This window comes from Convolutriloba macropyga, chromosome 7 (assembly GCF_964194025.1).
Source record: "Convolutriloba macropyga chromosome 7, txConMacr16.3, whole genome shotgun sequence".
Lineage (NCBI taxonomy): Eukaryota > Metazoa > Xenacoelomorpha > Acoela > Convolutidae > Convolutriloba > Convolutriloba macropyga.
The window spans coordinates 27,843,457-27,867,078 of NC_134474.1; the positions used below are offsets into that span (position 1 = coordinate 27,843,457).

At 35.9% G+C, this 23,622-nt stretch overlaps 1 protein-coding gene across 1 annotated transcript in view; it reads right to left on the minus strand.

The window, feature by feature from the left end:
* Positions 1-23,622, minus strand: part of LOC142342750 (chondroitin sulfate proteoglycan 4-like) — a 128,610-nt gene that overhangs the window by 63,419 nt on the left and 41,569 nt on the right. Inside the window, exons 2-3 of the mRNA XM_075394286.1 lie at positions 16,950-20,723; positions 9,057-9,278 (exon numbers count right to left, since the gene is read on the minus strand). Coding sequence (XP_075250401.1) covers positions 9,057-9,278; positions 16,950-20,723 — 3,996 coding nt within the window. The remainder of the gene's footprint in view (positions 1-9,056; positions 9,279-16,949; positions 20,724-23,622) is intronic.

Genomic DNA, 23,622 nt, shown 5'->3' on the forward strand with positions numbered 1-23,622 from the left:
GTCTCTAACAGATACCACCATATATTTAGATATACCACAGCCTACATCCCTTATCTAACCTTTCTTATTTTCCGAGATACTTATGCTAGCATTTATGAACACAAAATCCACCGCTATGTAAGACCTCTTCCCCCACCTCCCTAAAAATTTATCTGACCTCCCACCCCTGGGTCCCAGTTTATGGATAAAGGGAAAACTTCCTACAGGTCCCGAGCGGTAAATGGACATAAATCAAGAAATACAATCTTCGTGGATCGCCTACAATAGGGGAAGATGGATAAATCAATTATTTTGTAAACGCAGACGTCTGAAAACATCGAGTATGTCGCTTTGCATTATCAGCCTAACAAATGTCAGGATTGAGAAGTGAAAGGCGGAACTGGTTGACAGAAGAGATAAAATAAACCTGAAATGAGACGTAACTCCGCTTCGACCTTGCTAGTCTGGATGTAAAGGACTAAAGGGGTTGCATAAAAATATCAAAACAAACAGGGGTGGAATTTTTGTTGTTGTTGGAGCAATTGTTCCAAATCAATTATGAGACCAAAATCATTTTACTCCATTATTTGTAGATGTCATGCACAAAAGCAGTAAAATGTATTGGTAAAAAACGAGCCATGGAGCATGCGTTTGGCGCCAATAGCTTGTTGATCTCAAATAAAAAATGATTAAAGGCGCTCTTTAAATTGTAAACCGAATTTTATCTTTTCTCAGATTAGTGAAAAGTAAAACGACACACCTAGCCATAAATCACTATACGTTTCCACAATGAATGCGAATGATTGTATTTTTGTATTGCAACTTTATGACAGTGTTCACGCTAAGTTGAACTGTAAAAGCAAATGGGATTATTTTCAGTTTGGATTCGGAGCAAAATTTAAATATTTTATTGTTCTATTGTCGGGGTTATTTGCTAATGGCACACTTCTTGAGACTGATATCTTCACCTTCTGGCAATGCACAACAATCGTGGCAATATCATGGCAATAACGATAATAAGAAAGCAAAAATCGAAAAACAATGGTCATCAAGGTCAACAAAACTTAATTGGAGCAATAAAAAGTTTCTAGCATTGATTTTACAGCCTCAGCTAATGCTCAACGTGAAATAAGATTGAAAGTATAATATTCAACAGTCGAATATTCCATATTTCATCCGTAATTTTAATATTCAATAATCGAAAACTCGATTTCAAGCCATCGACAGCTAATTATTACTGATCCGTTGGGAAAATACCAATTGCTATCAAGTTTGATCGCAAGTTCAATCAAAAATTAGACGCTTTGTCGACGCTCAATTTAATCGTCTCACTTAGCTCACTTGAACCAGAGATTTTAAGAGCCTGTTTCTAAAATCAGGCGAAGTACATAGTTGATCAAATTCAATCACTAATTTTGAGTGGGTGGTAATTCTATTGAGTTTTTGCTTCAAAGAACACCAGCAATATTTTTGCATCTGTTTCTGAGATCAACACATTCTATCCATGAAAGGAAATCTTACATCAAGTACTTTATAAATGTATTATTTGGAGAGTGAAAGGTACAAAATCACAGACCATATTTTTGTGTTCACACTTGATTCATTTAGCTGAATACCCAGACACTAAAACAAGTCTATTAGGTGTCATTCCGGATGTGATTCGTCGCAGAACGTTGCACAACAAAGACGGGATCTCAGGCCTTACAGTTTTGTCACAGCAAAAGATTCAGCTGGCCCGACTAATAAAGTGGCCGACGACAAGGTAAGATAGGTGCAAATTAATACGTTTTCGAAGATCGAACACAAAATATTTGTTTCCATAAAATAAATGGTTTATTTCATTCAAACACAATTTCGCACGCCGCTAAGAAGCATGTGTACTACTTGCAATCAAAAACTCTTTAAAACCAAATGACTGACAGACTGAAGCACAATTAATTTCGACAGAAAATTAAAATATGCAGCAGTTTTCTGTTTTCATATCACAGAGACAAAGAAAATAACATCCTGTTTTTGATTAAGATTCTGTTTTTGTTTTACTTTCTTAGTCTTTCTGCAGAAGGAAGAAGGACTAAATCAAACCAAAGCTCAAAATTAGATAAAACTGGAAGTAAAGCTTCTAGTTGAGACAAAAACTTTTTGAGAAGGAAAACTAGATTATATGCAACAGCATTTAGGTTGCAAAAATGTTTTGGTTTCCTTGCAATGAAAAAAGCTGGCAGACCTGCCTTTCTTGCTTCGCTTCTTTGCTCAAAGACAACCTGTTGCTAAAATCTTGAAAACAAAAAAACTCCTGAAAATAATTTTGCACAAAAATAAAACCCAAGACTTCGTGTTTTATTTTGCACAAAAATAAAACCCAAAAATAATTTTGCACAAAAATAAAACCCAATAAATAAACACAAAAATCCATTGCTAAAATCTTGAAAACAAAAAAACTCCTGAAAATAATTTTGCACAAAAATAAAACCCAATCCACTATAACATTGTCTGAACTTCATAATTATGCAACTTTGACAACCTTCATGGGCGCTCAAGACGCCATCTTCTACACCAACGCATTTCAAGCATTCGACTTTTTCTCATAATTTCAAAATGGTCACAGACAGGTTTTTCAGTCTGCATATATATTTTTTAAATCATCTTAAAAAGTCACCAATAAATGTAGCTGGATATACCCCAGATGATGAATCCAATATCAATTTTTCTTAAAACTTTGTTAAAATAAGGACTTATATCAGAAATTTTTTAAAAAAATGCATTTGTTGCCATCTTTGCCTCAGAAACGGTGAAAACAAATTATTCGACAGTGAGCTGAACAATGACTACAGGTAGGCAGAGAGTAAGAAAAACAACATAAATCGACTGACGTCGGAAAAATTGCTCTGGAATGACATCCGGGGTAAATTAATTCAGGGGCTGTAGCCTAGATAAATTTTTCTTTATAGGTGCAAAAACATCAAACTAAGGTCGGGTTTGAACCCCGAGCTCCTGACACCGCTTCTGTCACCTGGACAGAGGCATTAACCACTCAGTTAAAAGATGACCACTCGCCTTGTCATCGTCCCTCTAAAAATCGGCTTTGGTTGAACAACAACTTTATTGTGGAGTGAGAGCAATTGAAACCACTCAAAAAATCAAGAAGTGGGTGAAAAAGTCACTTGAGAAGTCAAAGTCACAGCATCACTCGAAAAAAGCGCAAAAACGGTCAGGTGAAAATCTGCAGAAAAAGTCACACACGTTTACAATAATTGCTTCTCATTCGAAAGCAATTAAAACTGTTGCTGGAGAAGACGGAACACAAAATATAAAAAATTATTTTTGCAAATTTCACGGCGCGTATTCGGCTGCAGTAAAATGTACTGAATGTAAACTCATAAATCTAAAGAATAACTTTAAAAATGTTATGCAAAAATTCTCACATCCGCTGGATTGAATTGTTAATTCGTCTGTATCAAAAGTTTTAAGAACAAAATTTTTCGTTTAAAAATTTTTTCACCTAGGCAACCATGTTCACCAATTTTTCATGCACTGGCCATAAAAAAATCTATAGCAATGTAGACGGGGCCACACAAAAAGGTTAATAATCAAAGAGAGAATAAATAGAAAACAAATCCTGTTGATACTATTTCAAAAAATGCAATTCTTTTCTAATCTTTTTACCTCGGGAAAAGTTAAAACCAAATTACGAACAACGAGCACCTAATAATACATATGTACGCAGACACTACAGAAACCGCAAACAACTTCTTATCTTAATGTCCTTTTTCGCCTGTTTAAAATTTTTTGTTTTTTTAGGTCTTTCTGTAAAAAGTGATAAATTCAGATTTAATTTCTTCAAATAATAAATTGCTTCGGAAAACCAAGAGCCTATAGCATGAAATTAATTTAAATTTTAGGCAAAAAATAGCCATCGGTGACAGCTTTTATTTTGAAAAAATGGTTTATCTTCTGTATCAATAAAAAAAAACCATATATAAATTTTGTTCACAGTGTACGTTAGGGAAAAATTGTGATTGAGAAAAAATGCTTCCCGGACGTTTGATTGTGAAATGATTTTAAAAATCGCCCAATAACCACTCTGCAGGGATATTAACGAAATGCCGGAACAGTTGCCCGATCATTTGTCGGTTACGGTGGCCCCCGATCTTTTCACTCCGAAGACATATTTTCTAAATATCTTTCTATTGAGAAAAATATTGAAATACTTGTTTAAACACCAACCTGTAAGCGATTAAACTCTATAAATAAGGGATTTTGGAAAGAACTATGATGACGATAAAAACGACGTCAAGTCAACACCAAGGGCCTCAATCGAATTTGTTCTACAGCCATTGAAAACAATTAGCTAAGTGTAACTTTTAATAGCAAAATTTCAATTTTCAGCCATAATCTTTGAAATGTCTTAAATTTTATGCAGAACTACAAATTTTTGGCAGCAACTTTCTTTCAATATTCCATCAGAAAATTAAATAACGTCAACCAATATTACGAATTTGAAACAACTTAAACAAAGCTACGCTCGAAAAAGAGATTAAAAAGCAATGTATAAAAATCAGTCAAAATATGCTCGACATATAATATTTCATGGAATTTCTGATCGACAGTTGGATGAGGGTGGACATTGGGAGTATTGAGGGGGGCGGGGTGAGATGACTGAGGGGGTCAAACTTTAAAGATTAAGAACCGCTCTTCACACCATGAAATTCTATCTCCAAAACAGTTTTGGTGAATCGCTTTCTTAGAGTATAGTAAGGCTTAGGGCTCTAAAAGCACTAAATGCCCTCCGAGCACCACCTGTTTGTCAAATGGGTCAGACGAAAAATCGGTTGAGCGAAAAATCATCAAGCGCATAAAAAGACCACAGGACTAATATCATTGCTACAAACTTCGTTTGAGAGCAATTAAAACGTGATTATCTCTATTTCAGTCTAGTGAAAGAATTTTAGAAATTTCAGAACGAGTTTTCAAACTTTTTTGATTTATTTAGATTTCTAATTTCGTTTTGTAATGCTATTTTTTTACAATCAATAAATCTAAAACTCATTGGCAACAGACAGTGCAATTCCATGGCCGGATTATCACTTATCGCTAATTTAGCTGTATTCAAATACATTTGCTTGTATTTGAATACAGATGCGAACAGACCTCAGCTGATGGAGTTGTCGATGTAATTCATACATGTAAAAAATCAAATATTTCAATGAAAAGAGGATGATGTGTTTGCCTCATTTCACTTATAAGAGTCTTTTACGGATCTTTACTGAATCCAGAGCAAAGTCAAATAACCCTAACACCAGTCTCAAGGACAAAAATCAATTATTTCATTGAAAAGAGGATGAGTTGCTTACTTCGTTTCACTTGTGATGATTTATTTACTACCAACAACATTCAGTATAAATAACAGTCTTTTACTGACCTTCACAGGATCTAGAGCAACCTCAAATAACCCTAATACCAGTCTCAACGACATTTGAAGAGTGTAAGTCATTATTATCAAACATAACCGACTAACGTCGGGCGAATTGCTCTCAAACGACCAGCTGGCTTTGTCAGTAGCTAGCCACGGTTTAGTGAGGCTAGCTTTAGCTTAATTGAAGGGGCTTGAGGTGAGCAGGCGGGTGCAACGGTGAAAGGGGATCTTTGGCTGCAGGGGGCCTTACGTCCTGAACGATTTGCAGGGGTGGGGACTGGGGGCTGATTTGTGGGCGGTGGGCGGGAGTGGGTGATCAATTTACAAGAAGCACCCTTCACACCTTAAGTGCAAGTCTCGAAAACAGTTTCTGTGAAATCTTGGAGACTAGTGAACTGAAAGGCTCTAAGAGAAGGTAATGCCCACTGCGTGCTACCTCTTCATACGGTTTCTGAGGATGAAAAGTCAAGTGGGTCAGACCAAAAATCGGTTAAGCGAAAAATCGCATAAAAAGACAAGCGGGATTAATCTAATGGCTACAAACTTCATTTGAGAGCAATTAATAATGATTTCCTAAAAAGTGGCACTTAGGTCACTTATGATAAAAAACATTTCAACTATAAATCAACGTTAATGAGGGTTAAAGATGATGACATCACGCCACGTAACAGCAGCTGAAGTGCAGCATTAACAAAAAAGCTAAAAAAGAACAAGAAGAGAGAGAGCGAGACCAAGTGTGAGAGAGATAAAACGTGAACGAAAAAGAGAAGGAAAGAAACTCCAATGGACAAAGAGAGAGAGAGAGAGAGAGAGAGAGAGAGAAAGAGAGCCAAGAATAATTTTTATGATGAGATTCGACTCTGAAAGCTCTGGTTTTCCAGCCTCGTTAGAAACTAAATCATACAGAAAAAAAAAACAAAGTGCAAAATTTAAAGTTTTCAGATTTCAACTTGAAAAAAAAAAGGTTCAAAACCATATTCTGTCTCTGAAACTCTATCATGTAACCCATCTGCAAGACTTAAAAAATTTCGTTTTTGAGGTAATGATACGTTTTTTAAGTAATGGTCAGTAATGATCGTTAAATTCAGAAGAGGACAAAGACATTTAAAAAAATTTAAAGACAATTGCAAATTTTAACAAAATCTTGCTAAAATTCGTGATATTAATATCTTCAGAATTATTTCGCCATTGTCTCAAGAGACTATTCAGCATCCTTATTTCAAGCTTTAAAAAGTTTCACTGGCTCATAAATATCGATAAACTTGGAACACGATAATAATTTTCCGCAATTTCGAAAAAAAATCAATTTTATCAAACAGAGTCATTAAAATATTGATAACAATTCCATAAACTCTAGAAACCACGCAGAGCGTTATTATCAAATTTTGGAGGAAGTCTCTGGGCCGTGGTGCCGGAAAAAACAAAAAAAATTAAAAAAATTCAAAAAACTTTAATTGCAACTTTATTTTTTAAAGAATTGCTTAAATTCGTGATGTTAAAATCTTTGAAAAAATCTTTGAAAAAATTTGAAAATGCAAGCTCTATTGAAAAAACTGAGATAAACAGTTGAAAACTATTTCATAGCAAAAAAAATAACGGGTACCTATTATCAACCCTTCAAGGTTTTCTGGCCCCTGGTCCTGGAAAGCGTTGAATAATGACAATAAATATAAAATTGAAAAAATGCAAGTTTTGTCAGAAAATACTAACACTCGTGATTTTACAATGTTGACAACATTTCCATTAACACTAGAAACCATGCAGTAGCCTATTATCAAAACCTAGAGGAGGTTCCTTGACACTTAGGACCCAAAAATCTCAATAAATGACAAAAATAATCAATAAGCTTGAAAAAAAATTGTGAAAAATAGTAAAAATTTGCGTGTTTTTGTTCGGATTACCAAAAAATTTAGCTCTTAAAAAGGTCATCACGGAAAGTACTGATGTTTTGCAAAAGAATCGCTATCAACTTAAACCAGCATCAGTTTTAGACTGGTCCATCAAAAAATTCCAAAAATGAGGAAAAAACGAAAAATTTCAACATTTTGGGCTCAAAAACTTTTTAAAAAGATCTTTAAGCTTTAACTACTGCCTTTCCGGTAGCTTTATTACACTAAGCACTTGAAAGACTATTAAACGCGGCTAAGGGCCTCTGGGCGATACCTGTTTATCCTGTTTTAAAGGAGGAAAAGTCAAATGGGTCAGACGAAAAATCGGTCAAGCGAAAAATCGCATAAAAAGACCATCAGTACTTAAATAATTGCTACAAACTTCGTTTCAGAGCAATTAAAAACTAATCCCGCAATTAAGCTGACAACTAACTGCCAACGACTGTAGAAAATGAAGCACGCAAAAAATCAGCTAGGAAGCGCAAAGTTGAGCAAAACCGCTGTTTTGAGATTTGCGCCGTTAAAAAACGCTTAAAAAGAGCATCAAACGAGGAAACAAAAATTCAAGAGTACTGAATTATATCAGCGTTCAGCTAATAGTTTCGCAGCCACCAAAAGAAGTGCTCTTTTCCAAAGTTTATATTTAAAACCAAATTTGGCTTGAGCTAGTTTTATTATCAACATTTACGCGACGATCTTGATTTTCGGCATACTATGTACAAGATCTGCAAGTTGCTTGTAAAATTGAAAGCTTTTCCTTTTCCGCCACCACTAAACTATTTAAAATAAAGCAATTTATTTTTTTTTACTTATTTCCCACTCTTTCGTATGTAACTTTTGGCAAAACCATTTTCTCAGATGTTTCCGAGGGTTATAAAGATGAAAGAGTTTAAAAATAGCACATTTTAGGAGGACTACATTGACTCAATTTCATTTAAATAGTTAGGGACGATTGAGTACTTTACAACGTCATTTGAATTTTGAAGTACTGTCTATAAGAGCTGTAAATGGTTTTCCTCCAGATTCAACAAACAGTTATTTGATAACTTTCGCCCAAATATCAACGAAAATTGGTTGCACATAATCGAGCTTTCGCCTAATATACTACACCCCAGGTTTAAGATACAAATACGAATTTAAACAACACTTAACAACTAAGTAAAGACAACCGAAGACGAAATAATGAAAAATAATGGCAATTTTTCTGTGTAAAGAAATTTCAACAAAGTCCTCAACTTGCGATTCAAAAGTTCAAAAAATTGATGTCCAATATCAAGATTAAAGAGCAATAATTCACGAAACAGAGCATTCAAAAGTCAAAATCAATACACATTGGAGCCAAAAATGCGAACATAGAGACAATGCTCCGAGTTAGGATTTGCTCAAAGTAAATAACTGTTTTAGTTACCAAAATTTTAGAAAAGAAACGAAAATTATAAATATCGATAAGAATGGATAATCATTGGTTTCTGTAGATTGTTCGAAATTTCCTGGTACGATTCGTGTTTCTTCCCAACAAAATTGGCGAATAATAAATTGAGATTTTCTCACCACGCCTTTTCATTTCCACATTTGTAACATTCATGATGCGTCTTCAAAGGCCAGTGGCATTTGTCCTTCATTTGCAAAAATGAGTCCTGCATTTCTCAACACATGAAAATAATTACCCCATTTATAGACAGACCTAAAAAACCCATTCTCATTGTCCGCTTCAAAACTGATGTAAAAGTGTTGATGACTACTGACATCCATTATAAATGAAGACTATTACTAACCATTGACAATTTTCCACTCTCCACTAGTGACCATAACCGGTGGTCGTCTGTCTTGTGGTTTGATCCTCACAGTCAATGTTGCCTCTTCACTCTTCAGTCCAATTGAGGTGTTCGTGAGTCGTAGACTGATGATGTCAATGAGTACATCTGAGTCGTCGTGGAAGTAGACAACCTGAGAGAACCTGGTCCATGTCACAGGAAACGACACTGGAATCGCTACCACTGAAAAACATAAAAAGTGCCTTTCATAAATTTTGAACACAATAAAATTTTTACAACAACAGATAAGGTTAATTGGTAGTGTTTTTCAGAAGTCATGAAGAGAAGGGCAACGGTACCCGAGGAGAAACCGAAGCGGATTAGCAGGAGGGAGAAATTAACCCATCATTTGCTCAAGCTGGACATAGAGGTGCGAGAGAAGGAAAAACCTTTTCGAACGATCGTGACGACGCGCATCAGGAGATTCGAGTGGGGGATACTGAGCGACTCTCTTGCGTACGGCGTTTTCATGGATGACACTATGGTGATAAGCTCCCCCGGTGCAGGTTTGTCGAGGTTGTCGAAGGACTGGTTCCTGGACGACTTTATGGACAAACGTGTCAAGCGAGTGGCTATCATGGGGGGGGGACGAACGATTTGGTAGATCGAGACAGGAAAACAAAGGCGGTGGAGAAGATCATACAGCTGATGGAGTACCTAGCAAGAAGGTACCTCGAGGCAGGTATCCAGGTAACAATCACGCAGATACCACCTCAAAGAGGATTTCAAAGACGAGATTCAGAATTTGAATAAGGGATATCGGGCGGTTGCAAAGGCGCTCGGTATTCACTTCCATTTCCTGAAGAAGTTCGTTTACAAGTTCACAGCCAAGGACGGACTCCACGCGGAACCCACAAAGATCAGTACCTTGCGCAAGGACTTTTATGATGCTCTTCAAAATCTAGGAGCAAAGGCTGACAGACCTCGCCAACGAGGCGACTAGCCTGCTCTAGATTAACAACCAGTATTTTAACGATTTTAAGAGAATTTTAACAATACCCGACCCCACTAGACACCCATCACAAGGCCCCCAGGGGCGACCATGTGGGAGAGAGAGAGAGAGAGAGAGAGAGAGAGAGAGAGAGAGAGGTTGAGGAGGACGGACGGGGGTGTTGGGTGAGGGGGTAGTTAGAAAATAGGTGTGGGTACGTAGGTGGGCAGTATGGGCAGTATTCTGGATAGCGAAAAGGGGATTTTTGTGGGAGAAAACTTGTCAAAACTATAATTCGACCTTGAATATTATGAGCTGTTCCTATCTACTATACACAAGGTACTAAGCTATGTTGAAACCCAATGTTTGAAAACAAAAATCATCGCTCCAAAATAGAAGTCCGTATTCAAACATAAGTGAAAGTTCAAGTCAAACAAATTTACTTCAGCTGAGAAAACCAATACTCCCGTTCGAGTCAAAAAAAGACACAGCACCAATACAATCCAAATTCTTTGGATTGTAATAACGGGCAGAATATCGGAAACGAATCAAATTAAATTCTAAAAACAAGAACGCTCAAAACAGACAGATTAACTACAGAATAAACAAAAAGCAAAAGTGTATTGCCTAATTTTATTCCACATAATCTTTTAAAATCTTTCAAATTACAGACAAAACAAACGAATTGTCATTAATAACAATAATAATAATAATAATTCCGGTGGGATGCGTAAGCGGCGGGAGCTGGTTGTGACGCAGATAGAGTAACAGAGTATAGGTAGGCGAGGGTGAATGGGTAGGTGAAGGCTTGCGGTGTACCTGAGGAAGTTTGGTATTTTTTGATTGGGACAGGAGGACCGTTATGGGTGCGCGAGAGGAGCTCCGGATATTCGAGTGTATTTTAATTCATTCGTACAGATAACATAGTTCAGAAAATTGAGGCACTAAAGTTATGGGTTCTCAACCAGTAGAAACCGTCCACCTCAATTGAAGCGTTTGCGATGCCATCAGTCCTAACTTAGACACAAACCAAAATTTGCGCTGATCAAGTGGGGAAACTAAGAACTTCTGGACTGACAGCATGGCAGAGCTCGGGTGAATCAAGTCCAAAGAGCGGCAAATGATGTATGTCAATGTCACGAATTGTTAAAAGAAGAGCTCTGATAGGAGAACAGGCAGCAAATTCCGGGAAAGATAAACCCAACTGATCAGAGAGCCAGAGCACTGGCATCCTCTGACATTCAACCTCTTTGGCTAACGGAGGCTTCCTTTTTGACTGAATCACAGGGCAAGGAAGAACATACGCCTGTCCCAGAACCGATGGATACAGCGGTATTGCCAACCATGTCCCAATTTCTGATGACAACCAGGGAAGCTTTCGTGAAATAAGCAAAATCAGACGACCAACCGAAAGAAGGACTGCTACTTCCTCGGATAGTTTCTTAACAAACAAGAATAAGGCACGAAATTTGCCCATCAACATATCGCAAGAAGCCTACATCAAGGAAACTATAGCAAAAAACAGTAAAACTGACAGTTTCTAGCATTTCACGCCTCTTATCGACAACAACGATCTGCTTAGAGTTGAGAAAAGACTCCAGAAATCAGGATTGCCTTTCGCAAATGAAGTCCATGAATGCAGACACCATGTAACCGAACATGCCCCTGCTCATTGTGAAGATGACCTGAAACTATCTGGATTGGCATAAGCAGGAAAAGAAGTTTGGGCTAATAGTGCTTCATCTATAGACGTTGGCCTGCAGGCAAGGTCAGATCGCAGTCAGTATCCCTTCCGTGCTTCAATCAGGTTTTCACATTCATTTAAACTACCCAATTGTATATAAAGGCAAAAATTATCAGAACGCAGCTATGCATGTTTACGTGCCTTAATTTTTTGAGGACCTCATCAATGACTGCTTGCTCATGGCCCCTCGCCATTTTGTCTCCAAAAAGATACCTTGATGTCATTGTCTCCGAACAAGTAAAGCCGAGACTCAATTCTGAAAAAAAAACTAAAAACCGGACAATGAATATGTTCAGGTTCAGTTGTCGCAGCAATGAACGTTCAGTTGTCCAATGAACGTTCAGTCCTCTATAGCATCACACACTTTGGAGGAGTATGGGTATCGACCAGCCAAACTCCTTGTTTTGCCCGGAAGCCGAAAACTATCTAAATCAGAACTCCAAGCAGTAGTGGCAGAAGCCGACGAATTCCTCAATTTACGTCTATTGACGCACGTGGGCAATAACATAGCTGACGGCCCAAACAATCCAAACCCTTCTTTAAAGCAATGGACACATTCCCCAAGCCAACTGAATGCAACCGAACACGGTTTTCTATCAAAGACTACGAAACAAAACAAGCCGTCTCAACCACTATTGGTCAAAACTTCTCAAAATGTTGGTACCAAAACTTCTCAAAATGTTGGCACACGAGAGCAGCGACGCAGTGGCCAGAAGCGTTGACATTTAAACGAGCATTGTCTTGGCACGACACCTGGCAATCAGATAAGGAAATAAGAATCAAAACGAAGACCTATCTTATTAATAATCCGATCAAATGAGCAAGAAAAAAATTAAGCAGTCAAAAAATAAGAATTAAAAAACTGCAATAAGTTATGTTCATAGTTCATCATTCATTATAGATCACTCTGGTGCTTCACCTTTGATGTTTCCTGCCAGAAATTTAAACAAAACCTAGCCGTTCATACCCCAACCTTCCACCCAAATCAAGAAAGTCCCAACTTAAGCTCCTTTTGTTCATATTCCCTGCAGAAGTGATATCTCTTGAATATACTTTTTCGTGACTTTTGATGCCGAAACTTTCCATTCATCTTCTTTGCGCAAGCTAACCAGCCACACTCATTTGCCTAAAATTTGCGAGTTCATAGCACACTTTTGTTAACCAACAAAACAAGAGCACTGACAAAGTACCACCCAGCAGAAAAAAAATTTCGAAAACAGAAGTCTCTCTGAATCTCGACATAACAGCAAGAAAATATAAATAACTGAATCTAGAACACTACGACATTCAACAATCTTTAATAGATAAACAACTCGACAAAAAATGAGAGACTCACAACAGTATCACCTGAATATTTGCTCAGGAAAATCAAGAATTTTGAAACAACTCGATAACTGAACTACCTAGATATTGGCTATTGGCATATAAGATCACTTTCTATTTAAATTAGTGTGCCTCTTTTGCAAAGTTCTTAGACAAACATGTTAATCAAACTTTGATTTCAGTAGTATAAAAAAAGCGACATTGAGCTTGAGATCACAGAAAATTGCAGGGTATATGAAGACGATAAAACACCACAATTCTGCAGCATTTTAGTCGTCAAGCGAACATGTCTCTTATTCTGCTAAACAGATTAACAAGGATGCCCGCTAATGCGCGATGGCACAAAGTTGCAAACCGGTCATCCACAATCTTCTCTCAAATGTCTTAAAATGAAAGCAGAGATAGACTGCCACTAAAACAGTAGTTCAAATTTTAATTCAACTTTGATAGATTCTTAAAAAAAGACACTTGTCTATATAAAAAAGGGTTCCATAACAAATTTCTTTATTTCACTATAATGAAAACCGGAAAAAATGAAATGACGCGCGAAGTCAACTCTATGCAATTTCTCAAGTAGAAATAAAAAATTAATTAAGTAAACAACTACCAAAAAACAGAAAACGGGAGCCAAAAATCAACATCTATTCCAATTTGAAACTAAATCTCTGGCCTCTACCTAAATTCGATGTAAACTGATTGTATTTCAAATTATCGCATTAGATATGCTAGACTAAGTAAATCAAATTCTCTGATTTCACCTCTGATATATTCCTAAAAAAGGCAGGCTTGTATACAATAAAAGGTTTAATCCAGTTCAATTTTCGTTAATACAATAAAAAAAACCCAAGAACAAAATGAACACCAGACAATAAGTCCACTCTATTGCAATTTCAGAGTATTTACAAAAACAACAACTAAATCAATTAAACAACTAATTTTACAAACCAAAAAAATGAGATCCAGAAATTAACAGCTATCAAGTCTTCGAACAACAACTAAATCAATTAAACAACAAATTTTACAAACCACAAAAATGAGATCCAGAAATTAACACCTATCAAGTCTTCAACAAAGTTCAAACTGTGAAATCTCTCAAGAAACAACTTCATCATTTTCAGCTCGCTTGGCCTCTGATTTTTTTTCGAATATACTCAAAGAGCTCAAATTCAATTTTTAAATTTTAAAGACCGCAGTTGTTTAAAAAACGACTCACTTAAAAATCTAAATTGATAATACAAAATCAGATAAAATTCAAATAGGTTACCCAAGCTATTTAACCACTAAATAAATCGTTAATGAAGTAAGTAAGTAAGTCAAATTTGCCTTGGAAACTTATCAAAAGATTTCTCTGCCAAACTGGTTGCCAATTGAAATGAAAAACATTTGTCGGATAAAAAAAAGATAAAATCCTTAAAAAACTCGTTCATATCAACAATTTTGGTGTTTATCAGAAGAAAAATCTCATTTTAAAAAAAACTCCAACCGCAAAGCAGAAGCACATATGATTGGTTCTTAATCAGCTAATATATCTTGTTAGGATTAATTTACGAATTAACACAATATTGGACGGCAATATCATTTCTGAACTGTTTCTGAAGCAAATTTAAAAATCAATCGTGGTCAAAAAGACACATTTAGAATTTTGAACAATGCCTCCTCAGAAGAACATTTGCAATAGTCAGAAATCAAAATATTTGATGCGTCCAATTGTAAACAGCCAAACTTAACGACAAAAAACGGAAGTGACAAAAAATATATAGACCAAACAAAAAATACACTTTTTAAAATTAAATAATGTCACCTCTAAATCTATGATTAACCACCATTTAAAAAAAAACTCTAGATTCAGCAAGGCAAAGTCTCAATATTGACTTTCTTATGCAACTTCTAAAAAAACATTAAAGACAATAAATATAAAAACAAAAACGGTCGGAAAAAATTGACGTATATCTTTTTGAGAAACTGTTGTCCGGTAATAAGAAAAACTCTTAACCCCGGTCAGTCGCCAGCTTCATTTTGCCACTACTACAATCTGAGATTCATCATACTCAGACTATAACAAACCCCACAGAAAAAAAAACATCTGAAGTCAAAACTCAAAATTAAAAATAGCTTCAGAAGAATTCAATACAAGAGCAGATGATAACCGTCCTTTATTTCACTAATAAAAATAAGATCTTTCATTACTCAGACGCTGACAAAACTACAGAAAAAGAAAACATAAACATTCGAAAATCAAGAATTTACAAAATTTTTCTCTCAAATAAATAGTTTCGAAGTATTCAATACCATAAGCAACAGAAAAGAGAAATTTATCAGATATACAAGACATCGATAGAGCATTAACGAGAACTCCTATCATTGAGAGTAAGTAGAGTACAAAATCAGAACAAAAAATAGACAGAATTTGAATCAAATTTTTTACTAAGACAAATAAACTTAGTAACAATAAGTAATTATTGCCAATAAATACAAACTCCCATAAATATTTACGATCAATTAGACCTTCAAGGGAAATTCAGTCAGACCTGTCAGTATGGTGATTAAATAACAATACAACAAACAAAAAAACTATAATTAAAAAAATTTGATGAAAACCTCAAGTTTCGAAGTTAACAAAATCATTAGTTGCCCACAGATCACTTAAAACAGCAAATGTTCACCAGAAACACATGCATCACAATTAGTATACCTCGCCAGAAAGATACGAGTGAAAACCAAAACAAAAACTAAGGGTCGCGAAAAAATACAAAACAAAAAAATGGCTCTAAATATCTACATCCAGATACAAACTTGCTTCGCTCTAAAACACGAAATACACAAAAGCCTATATATCGCGTCTAGATTGCCAGAAACAGGAAAAATTGTGAATAAAAACAATCGGGCAAAAATTAAGAAAAACTATTTTGAAAAAATACCAAAAAAGTGAACGAAATCATTGTGAAAAGTGGAACCAGTGTTAAAAGTGAAATCAGAATGAAAAGCGTAAAAACTTCAAACCTCGAGAACCTCTCAAAAAACGAAATTTTGAAAAACTTTAATTTGACTTGAATTGGAAAAATGTTGACTTCTCAAAACGTAGGAAAATTTTGCTCAGCTTGACTGCCATTTACTTGCTGAAAATCAACTGAAGCAATTCATTTTTAGGATGCGTTGAATAATTCAAAATGCAAATGCAAAAAGCACAAAAACCAGCATATGCAGCAAGTAAGGCTGGAAAAAATCATTTCGGATGTAAATCAATGACAGTTAACCAAGTAACCAGCCCATAGACCATCTTCACATATTTGAAATTTCGGAAAAATAACTCACATGGCCATTACATTCTCATTCTACCAAAAATAAAAGATTATAAATAAAAGTAAAAGTTGAAGATGAATACAATGTTTGGAATCAAATGCTCAAAATTTCTGAAGTAGCAAGCCCGCTACACTAATTTTTCCCACCTCACTAGGAGGGATGATACTATATGCTCAACTGAGTTTTTCGTTCAGTCGATTTGGGCCATTCAATATATCGAAAATAAATGTAAAAGGTATCAGTTTAAAACCTTCCAAGCACAAAATATTTGAAGACGGTTTTGAAAATATTTGGCGATCTGTTGCCGTTTATTTCAGAGAGAGCCTATAATTTGAGAGACCGGTTTTACATGCGATTTCATTTTTCGGGGTTACGGAAAGTGCATTTGCCAAATGCCGTTGAAACAAGGAATGTTCTGTTGACTCTCAATGAAAAAAGTTGGAGCATGAACCTCGGATAAGACGAAACAGAGCGCAATGTTTTCAACATTTTCTAGCATCTTCCTCTAAACTTAATTTTAAAAATTGGCAACAGCGGGATCGATACAAAAACTTACTGGCATTCGGCTGGATTTTAAACTGGCCGTGAAAGGGGTACTGCGTAACTTCCACATTCATCACAACTTGTTCATAAGACGCTTCATCGATGCTAACAAAGTCCCGAAGTCTGAACACTTTTCCCTGCCCAATTTGAACATCAGTAGTTACTAAACTAAGCTGCGGTGGTAAAATTACAACAGTCAGTTCGTAAGGGCCAACTGTGCGATCTGAATTACTGACGTTGAACAACATGGAATCGTTTCGAATTCCTGCAACTATATTCCTGTAGATAACTTTCTCTAAGTAAACATCCTGTTGCGAGAATCGGAAAATCGAGTTCCTCGCAGAATCACTAGCAAACATGAAATCGCCGAACTTCGGAGGATCGATAATCAAGAAGAACAATTCAGAGGCTTCATTTGCACTTTGAACTGATTTTAGAACTTGGTCAGTGATGGCAACTTGTGAACCTTCAATTACAAATAGTGTTTGTAAAGTTACGATCTGAGGTGCTAGCATGTCGTCAATAATGCGAACTTTCATCGAAAATGAGGTCTGATAGTCTCCGGCATAAACAGTAAACATTAATGTTTCAAATACGTCCCCTCTCGAAGAGGAATGATCGTAGAAAATTGAACCTTTCAGAAAATCGTAGTAGGAAAACTCTTGAATAACAACTGTGGAATTATTCACTATTTTGCCGTAAATAGGCTTTCTGAAAGCAATCATTGTTAGAAAAGGGTCCAAGAAGAAACTGCAGTTGATTTGAACCATTTCCGAGTTAATATTCAATTTGCCTTTTTTCTCAATTTCATAAACGTCTTTTATGGTTTGTGCAATTAAATAAGGTTCAACAATTCTGATATGTATCGTTATCAAGATCTCATCCGCTATGTTCTGATCGCTCGGATCTGAGCTAGTCGCTCTTATTACTGACTCCGAGGTGGGCATGTCGGCATTTTGACGAAAACAAATCTTCAAGTCATCAATATCACCCTGTGTGAACACAGTTAATGCATCTTGTTCAGAAATACAGTACATAAATTTCAAGGCTGGGTCTCTAAGTCTCACAATGTACGATATATTTGAATCTGATTGGTCAATATCGGGATCAGAACATTTCAAAATTGATGATGTAACCAGGATCTTGCCCGTGTAAGTTGTGTTTATAACCTGGTTGTTTACAACCTCAGGTCGGTTATCAGGTACCAACGAGACCGATATATTCAAGTTCACGGTGACATTATTAATAGGCATTGTGTAATCAGTGCCGTCGTCCGATGTGAACAAAGGAATGGTAATTGGTGATAAAAGAAGCTTGACTTCGTCTGTCAAGCTCTCGGAATCATCGTGGATATATGAAACAACTCCTCGTTTCAACTCTGAATACGTGAACGCGACCAAAGTTTTCATTCGAGTTCCCACAACTTCAAGCTGACCATGTTTCGGATAATCAATAATGTAGAAGAAAAAATTGTCTGAAAACGAACAGGAAACTGACAAAATCGAATTTGTAAGTACGACTTGTTTGCCTTCTCTCACGTTCAAAGTTTTCTGATGAAATCTGAAGTTCGAGTTTCGGATAGCTGTGACGTGAACCAGAAATGTAAAGTTGTTCGATGACATCTCATCAATTTTAACTGTAAACTTAAACTGGTCAGTGACGCTGGTCAATGCTTGCAAGCGTCGACGCAAGAAAATCCTCTCCTCATTCAAATCACTTTGCGTAAAATTAGACCCAACTGTTAAAAGCACGTTTTCACGAAGCCCCAGAATAGAGCTATCAGATTTGTTCAGGTAGACGTAAGAATATTCAGGAAGACTGGTGAGTGTGTAAATGACTTCATTTGGAGGCAATGTATGCGAAGGGTGCGGTTGGAACAGCCTGGCATAAAGGTCACTTCCAGTAATGTTTTTGGAAAAGACATCAGAACCAAAAACGAAATAATTATTCTGAGTAACATCAAAAGACTGCAGAGTTATCATATAACTTATGCGGAAGAACTTTTGCTGGCTTTTATATTTTGCCAAAACGTCAAAAACTCCATTCACATTCGAGCCAGGATCCGGTTGAACTAGGGAAACGATTCGAACTTGAGAATTTCTCAGTTGACCTTGTAGGAATTCAACCTTCTTATTCCACCTTCCCAATTGGTCCAAAACTTGAAACTCAATCTCATTTTGACGAGCAGTCATGACTTTCAGGGTTATGTCATCTTCAAGGTACCGCAATCGGCCCTGATCGGCATTTACAAATAGTGAGTCACTTTCGGGATACACTGCGACACTGATGAGTTTATCGCTCAAAATCAAAGACGAGTCCGCTATTATTGTCAACAATCTCTCATTGATAACGTGCAATTTAACATCAACGATCTCAACATGAAGAAACGTTTTGTTGCCAAACGATTTCAAATCAGCAACTTGCAGCTCAATTCGAACACTGTCAGTGATGGTTCCGAAATTCTTGCTTTCGTGCTTCACAAAAATGGAATGTTCAATTATGTTTTGGTAAGTAAATGTCGATACAGAATCGAATCTGAGGTCATTTGTAGTCGATTGCTGAAACTTTCGGACAATTGTAACTTCTGAGAACTGCTGACTTGATGACATCACAAACAACTTGAGATCTTCCGGAGTGTCATCGGAATCCTTAACATCTAGAACATCGATTGTCAACTCCCGCATAGAATCACGCTCCAGCATAAATTTCACATTCCAATCCATAAAAAGCGTCGGTTCGTCATTGATAGGATTAACGGTCACCGGAACGTACACATAATTACCTGGTTTAAACGTATTAAACGGACTTCTAAAAATCATTTGCATAACAATTTTGTCATTGGAATTTTCGCCACCATCATGCTTGTAAAATATATTGCCTGCTCTCGCGGGTTCAAAATTAAAAATTGTCAACTTTTTGTTGTTTTTATTTATCACTGTCCCGTGCTGTAGTGACGTTAGACCAGATCTAGTGACGTTGAAAAAGATGTTCTTCGTCAAAATTCCTTCCGGTATGTTTATTTCGGAAACTTCAAGCTTAACTTTAGAGCCTTCGTCCACGTTTAAAGCTTTTAAAATTTGAGTTGTTGTCGGTCTACGAGGACCACCCGTACCTGATGAGTCACCTTGCAACTCGACGTCACTTTTTGCTGCGTTTTCGACGCAAAAAGCTTCATTATCGGCTTCAACACAATCACTTCCTTCGGGACATTCAGTAGCATAGCACGGATTCAAAGGGGAGCAGTGTCTATCGATTTTGTTCAGGCCTTTTACACTATCATTGTTGTGAGCTAAGGTCTCAATATCGTTCTGAATATAACGTTGCTCATTTACGACCAGAGATTCGTAGCAAGTTACAAGCGATGAGGCTCCTTTCGATCCTAGAAGAAGCGTTGTCAAGTTAAAACTGGAAACTGGATCTAAGAGCTGGACTCTAAGGGACGATTCAGCGTAATGAACTGTCAAGTGGAATCTAGACAAAACCAATCTAACGTCCGTGACTTTGAATTCATGGTAAAAGTCATTGTGATACACCCCGAAAGGTATTTCTTGTCTTCCGTATGTTGCCACGTATTCAAAACGCCGCGGTCCTTCATTACTATTTGCTTGTATAAATAGGCCAAGTGAGCTTTCGAATAATCGATCAGCAAAAATTGTGAATATCGACGCTCCTCTGATATTTTCGCTGAACGGAATTTCAATCAGGCTAATTTGAATGTCGACCAGATATTTTGTTTCCGTTTCATTCAACGCAAACTCGATCCAGCTTTCTCGGTTTCTCAGGTAAACTAAAAATAAGTAAAATATTAACATTCACAACTCTGTTAAGTTCATAATTTAACAGATTTCAGAATCATCTTTCCAATAGTATTTATACGCATTAAAAATTGACTTCAAAGGAGACAAAGGTTCGTACAAGTATTGTAATGACAGCAGACAATGCCAACAAATAACGTTAAAAACACATGCAGGGTAGTCAAGTTAAGGCATGGCGTAGCAAGTAACATAGTCTACGAGTAAAACGTCAGATTTTCCGAAAAACGCAAATCAGGTACACGGGGAAGAACTCTTATCGGGTTCTTTGATAAGACAGAAAAAAGAGAAAATTAAATATTTACAATTTAAAAACGTTTCAATTGTACTCCATTTCACAGACACAATTTCATGATCAATACGGTAATATGCTCTCAATAACAGCACACATCTGGAAATTGTGAAAATATTTTTTATTGTGATAAATTTACTATTCCTGTTATTAATATTTTACTTTGTCACAATTGTCATATTACTTATGTTATCCAAAGTGAAAAATAGAATAAATTCATTAAAGTACGTTATTTCTTAGATGAAAAACATAATCTAAAAAATTGAACAATTGTACCAAAAGTTAGTATATATTACTAAAGTTTTTGACAGAAAAATCGAATTTCGAAAAGCTGCTTTTAACTCCTGAGCAAAATTCACCCGGGAGAACCCAAATTTACAAAAGCTCTACGTGTCTGCAATTCTCTGCGATGTAGTGTGCCCTTCAGCACTTCCGACAGTGTTCGAATTCGTATATTTGACCCGCGTTTATGCATATGTTTGACCCGTATATTCTATGCATCCCACATATGTTTTGCCGATGTTAAACAACATTAAGAAGCTGATAAAATCTTAAGGTTTAATGTGGTTCGACTGCAGATGAGTCACAAACATCTTATTCAATACTCAGTTCTCTGCGGTTAGCATGTCGATTGATTGAAGGTGACGTTCGTTCCTTTCTCAATATCCTTCAAAGAAAGAGTTGCATCAAAATTTGGAGACTTTCCTATTAGGTAGCAAAACAAACACTTTGGAGTTCAGCAAATCAGATGTTGAACACGCATTTTGCAAAGAGCTATTGACGCCGAGTATTCTCTATATTCCAATTCCCGTACCTATAAACGATTCAGTAACTTCATTCACTAACTTTGATAATAAAGCTGCAGATTTCATCAAAATTAAGATGTTCGTGTCCAAAATGTCGACATTCAGAAAATTCCATCTTTATCTCTTAGTTCATGAAATACCACTGCCCCGTATGTACAAATTAATTTATGATTTCCTTTAATATCTTTATGCTAATTCGTTTAAGTTATACAAATGATAAACTATAAAACCGTATGTTAAACGATTCTCTGTGATTTGTTCTTTTGAACACTTCTTCTGGGAAATTGGAATCTTGTTCCCTTTTTCTCTCATAATTAAGTTCCCATAAATCCAACAGTATGCCTTTTATCTCTGTACCATTTTGGAATAAACAGCTTTCAGCATACTACAGTAATGAAACATAACCGACTAAACGTCGGAAGAATTGCCTAAACTAAAAGTCAAGGGCGTAAAAGTCACTCGAAAAGTCAAAACCGTCAAGCGAAAATTTTGCATAAGAAAAGACACACACGTTTACAATAAAAGACACACACGTTTACAAGAGCAATTAAAAAACTTCAAAGCTTCTGCTTATAATCCCTAATCTACGACGCTTAGAAAATCAAAATTATACATTTTCAATTTCTTTTTCATTTCTCCATTGCGTCAATGACAAAACAAGCGCTGTACATTTTTTGTAATAAATAAATTGCCCAATTGGAGAAACATAGTTCCAGAAATATTCCAGTGAATATTCCATTTAGAAGAAGAATAATAATCCAAAGCAGCTGCATTTCAGGGCTGCTTCAAATCAATGTTTTTCATGTCAAGTGAAACAATGCCAAAATCGAACTTAATAGTAATGCAGAAAATTTTAAGTCTAAAAAATTGCGCTTTTTTTCTTGGAATTTTCAAACATTCAAACAGAAAATTATTAACATTTCATCAAAGTTATCAACACAAAAAGTTGAAAAAAGCATATTTTGTGCTTCAAAACAGAAAAATAACAAATTTCTTAAGAAAAGGAACAAATTGTGGAAAATTAAGCGAAAATACTTCAAGTTGTTCATGAATTATTTGACAAACCTATGAGACGCAATTAACACAAAAACAACATCTTCGTTTCGTTCGGTTCATCGTTTCGTATTATCACGAAAAAAATGACGAATTTAACCGAAAACGTAAAGTTTCAATGAATGAACCCAAAAACTGCCAAAAATTTTAAACCCTGAGATCTAAGTTAAATATTATAATCGATAAATGGCATTAAAAATGACAAATGCTTACTGAGCTCTCTAACAAAATACTTACTGGAAGTCAACTGAGCAATATCGAAACTAGCTCTGAAAACAGCTACAAAATTAGTTGATTTTACCGCCAAAAATCCCAAAAATAATATAAAATATAAGCGGCTTTATGAAGCAAAAAATTTCAGAATAATGCAGGCCAATTCAGAGCACAATTTACCCGTTTTAACAAGCTAGCTAAAATTAACTACATCTCAAAATAGATACTGCTTGCAAATTTACACACAAATAAGTCGATAGGCCAAAATTAACAGGAAAAACAACAAATTAGAGCACAATACCTTCTCCTACTAAATAGGGTATCGAAACAAAAAAAGTTGAAAACAAAAAATTTTGAAACGGAAAGCCAAAATTGGAAAGCACAAAAACTTAATTATTCAAATATAAATAAAAATGACATCACCCCTAATTGACACATTAAATATTCTGTATTTTTCATTCGAAACACAAAATTTTAACACCCCTTTAGCTGGTCAGCCAGAGAAGTTCC